The 3,057-nt window shown below is 42.6% G+C and overlaps 1 protein-coding gene across 1 annotated transcript in view; it reads right to left on the bottom strand.

The window, feature by feature from the left end:
• kcnh5b (potassium voltage-gated channel, subfamily H (eag-related), member 5b) overlaps positions 1-3,057 on the bottom strand; it is a 40,595-nt gene extending 37,538 nt beyond the window's left edge. Inside the window, exon 1 of the mRNA XM_042105656.1 lies at positions 2,918-3,057. Within this exon, the coding sequence (XP_041961590.1) occupies positions 2,918-2,990 (73 nt within the window). The 5' untranslated portion in view covers positions 2,991-3,057. The remainder of the gene's footprint in view (positions 1-2,917) is intronic.

Below are 3,057 nucleotides of genomic sequence, written 5' to 3'. Positions count from 1 at the left end.
CACACACTCCGCTTATCCTCTCTCTGTCCCTGTCCTCACTCCTGTGGTCAACATCTAATGACCCTCCATCCACAGCAGAGCCTGAGGGCTTGACCCCTGTCTGCACACACACACCCCGAGGAGAGATGGCAGAGGGCCCAGCACACACACACACACACATTCTCCCTGCGCCTGCTGAAGCTCCGCCTTATCCACTAGACTCAGATCAGAGGTGCACCAGTGGCCTCTGCTGTGCCTGTGCCCTGGGATCTGTCTGGGTGACTTTTGGATTAACACATCAGGGGTTTTGGTTTTAGAATGTACTGTAACTGCCATGAGTTAGCCTGGCTCCGCCTGTCTACGTACTTCCGCTCGATTTCTTTTCCCTACAGTACTCCGTCTGGAATAGCTTCATTCGCCCTCGTTTACTTCGGCTTAAGTCATACCTTAATTCTTTCATTTGAAATACAAACGTTTTCCCCACCACTAAGATGACATGCTTTATACCAGAGAGGGTTAAAGCAGAGCAATCAAGGACCTTTGGTTAGCCTATATGGAAGTTCCACAGTTAACGTTAACGTTATATGTGTCCTTCACTGGGGTATTGGAAGCAAATTGTGTTGGTAATGTAGCCTAGTCTTGGGATGAGTCAGTAACATGTAGCCTACATATTTCTTAATAACCGTTGAGTTAGTAAAAGGACTCAATGTCCTGTGAATTATTAACTAGATGAAACATGTGACTGTTATCGATGATAAGATGCAAGCTTGCTTGCTAAGGCCGTGATGCAGAGAAAGTTCTCTGTATGACGAAACGCCAGCTGTTAGTGATTGGTTCAAAGCGGTTCAGAGGAACTCCAATGATTTTAAACCTCAAACTGTGCCCTCCCACCCAGAAATAAACATTTGCTTATGGATCTAGGCCAGACTCTCTGCGAAGTCATGAGGCTAGCCATGAGTGGCATGTTATGGCAATAACAAAATGTCTTCACTGTGAGGCAATTAAAGGATTATCTGATCTTACTGCCCTTTCACCTGATCAGCCAGCGTCTGCTTTGCATTTAGCACATGCAAAAGCTTGTCGTTGACAAAACAGGACAGTTCCACACTCTCTGTTCCCAATGATGCTTTGTACTGATTCCTCACGCTCTCCCCAGTACTGCGCCCTCTAGCGGCCAAGAGCAACACTGTGACCAGTGATGTTGTGCTCCTCCATTCCGCAAGATGCTTGTGATGAACAATATCGCTCCAAACATCATTTGGAAAATGCTATAACAACATTCTCGCTAAATATAGAAAATAACAATATTTATAATATAACATTAACAGTTTAATCCTCATGACCCACCGGCGGGACGGTTACCCCCCTCCCCCACCTCCCCCCAACATTCTAAATCAATTGTATGCACCATATTGCTATGTAGCATAGTAATGTTATACACCAGTTCAAAGCTTTGGCTCTTGGGAATCCAAAAATGACAACTTTTTTTATGTACAATCTGTATAGTGCTTTACATTTTCAGATTAATTTCATTATGTCTCAATTAAATTTGATCCAAAATGCCCCTCTCCCCCTCCTCCGCTTCTGGTGCTACCCTGACTTCTGGCTGCAGTGTAGCTGTAGCACCATAAGTAGATGCAACATATTGGGTACTGAAATATTCACAGGAATCCATAGAAATTGAATCTTCATGTTGTATTATCCAATATTAGTTGTACAGATGTATAGTTTATCTTATACACACTCATTGAACCAACAAAGTAAATGCAAAAATAGAGACTTTTTTGTAATTATTCCATATTTTGTGTAGTCAATCAGAACACCTGACATACAATCTAAATAGTCCACAAGAAACTTCAAAGTGTTACCTTTCATTTGAGACCAGGATTATGCTTGCATTTTGGATAACAAAAAGTCCTATGGGGAGTTTTCAGAGGCATTTTACAAAACGCATGAGCATACCTTGGCAAATAATGGTCTAAAGCATTCATATTTTCATTCTATATTGATCTACTTTTGCACACAGCCTCACAAGACCTGCTGCTAGGGCTCAGTTGTGTTTCTAAGGGATATCAAGTGACCAGAGGGCTGAAATGTGGTCAGTTTAGAGATGCTTGTAATCCGGCAGAAAGAAAAAACTATATTCTAGCCTCTGTAACTCTGTGTGAGTACATCACACAGTTATTTTGACTGTTTCCTACGAAAACTACAGGTTCTCAGCTTTCTATAGAGGTCCAACATTAGATGGTAGGCCCCAAAAGAGGTGGGAACAATGCCCTTGTAAATAGGCACAGTGCAATTTCAGGCAAAAACTTGAAATTTGTATTGAGATCTATATAGGTACAACATGATATGGCCTAATCATAACATTAGAATTAAAGAAAAGAGTTGATTAAGATGTTTCACATAATTAGGCTACTAATCTTTGTATTTGCTAGAGGCGGAAAAAACTACATTACACTACAGTATGATAGAGAAAACTCAAATACATTTATTCATCAGAAATTCTAAGATCATTCTTGTGCGCTAATCAGACATAAACGCCACTCATTAGCCCGTACGTAGCCAGAGAAAAGCTTAACAAAGACTACATTACTCAGATAATCGTTAACAGTTAACGAAGAGGGAATTAAGTTCATCTTCACCACATCAATTCAAAACACAAAGACCACAAGTGAATTGCATAACAGCGGTTGATAAACAACTATCTAAAGGGGCGCCAATTACTTGGGATGTACAACGTGTTTACAGGTTCTAGTGTTTTCAGGCTACTAGTAACTATTATTAGGCTACATGATATTCTTCAGACAGATGGTCCTGGCCTGCGTGTGTGTGTGTGTTTGTTTGGGAAGCTGGCATACGCTACTTGTAGCCTACACTTCACTAAAAGTGACCATCTCTGCCCTCTCCACGCGCGCCGTGTGTGCCGAGGTCTTACCGCTGGAGCGCCTCACAATGTTCTCCAAGAAAGTGTTCTGCGGTGCCACGAGCCCTCTCTTTCCTCCGGGCATCGTGGGGGTGGCGAAAGCCGCGACTGGGGATCCGGATCCTGCGCTTCTGTTCTCGTGCTGCTCTGGT

Source organism: Alosa sapidissima, chromosome 1 (assembly GCF_018492685.1).
Source record: "Alosa sapidissima isolate fAloSap1 chromosome 1, fAloSap1.pri, whole genome shotgun sequence".
NCBI classification, from domain to species: Eukaryota; Metazoa; Chordata; class Actinopteri; order Clupeiformes; family Clupeidae; genus Alosa; species Alosa sapidissima.
Note: the sequence above shows the minus strand (reverse complement) of the source record. Positions and strands in the feature narration are given on the sequence as shown.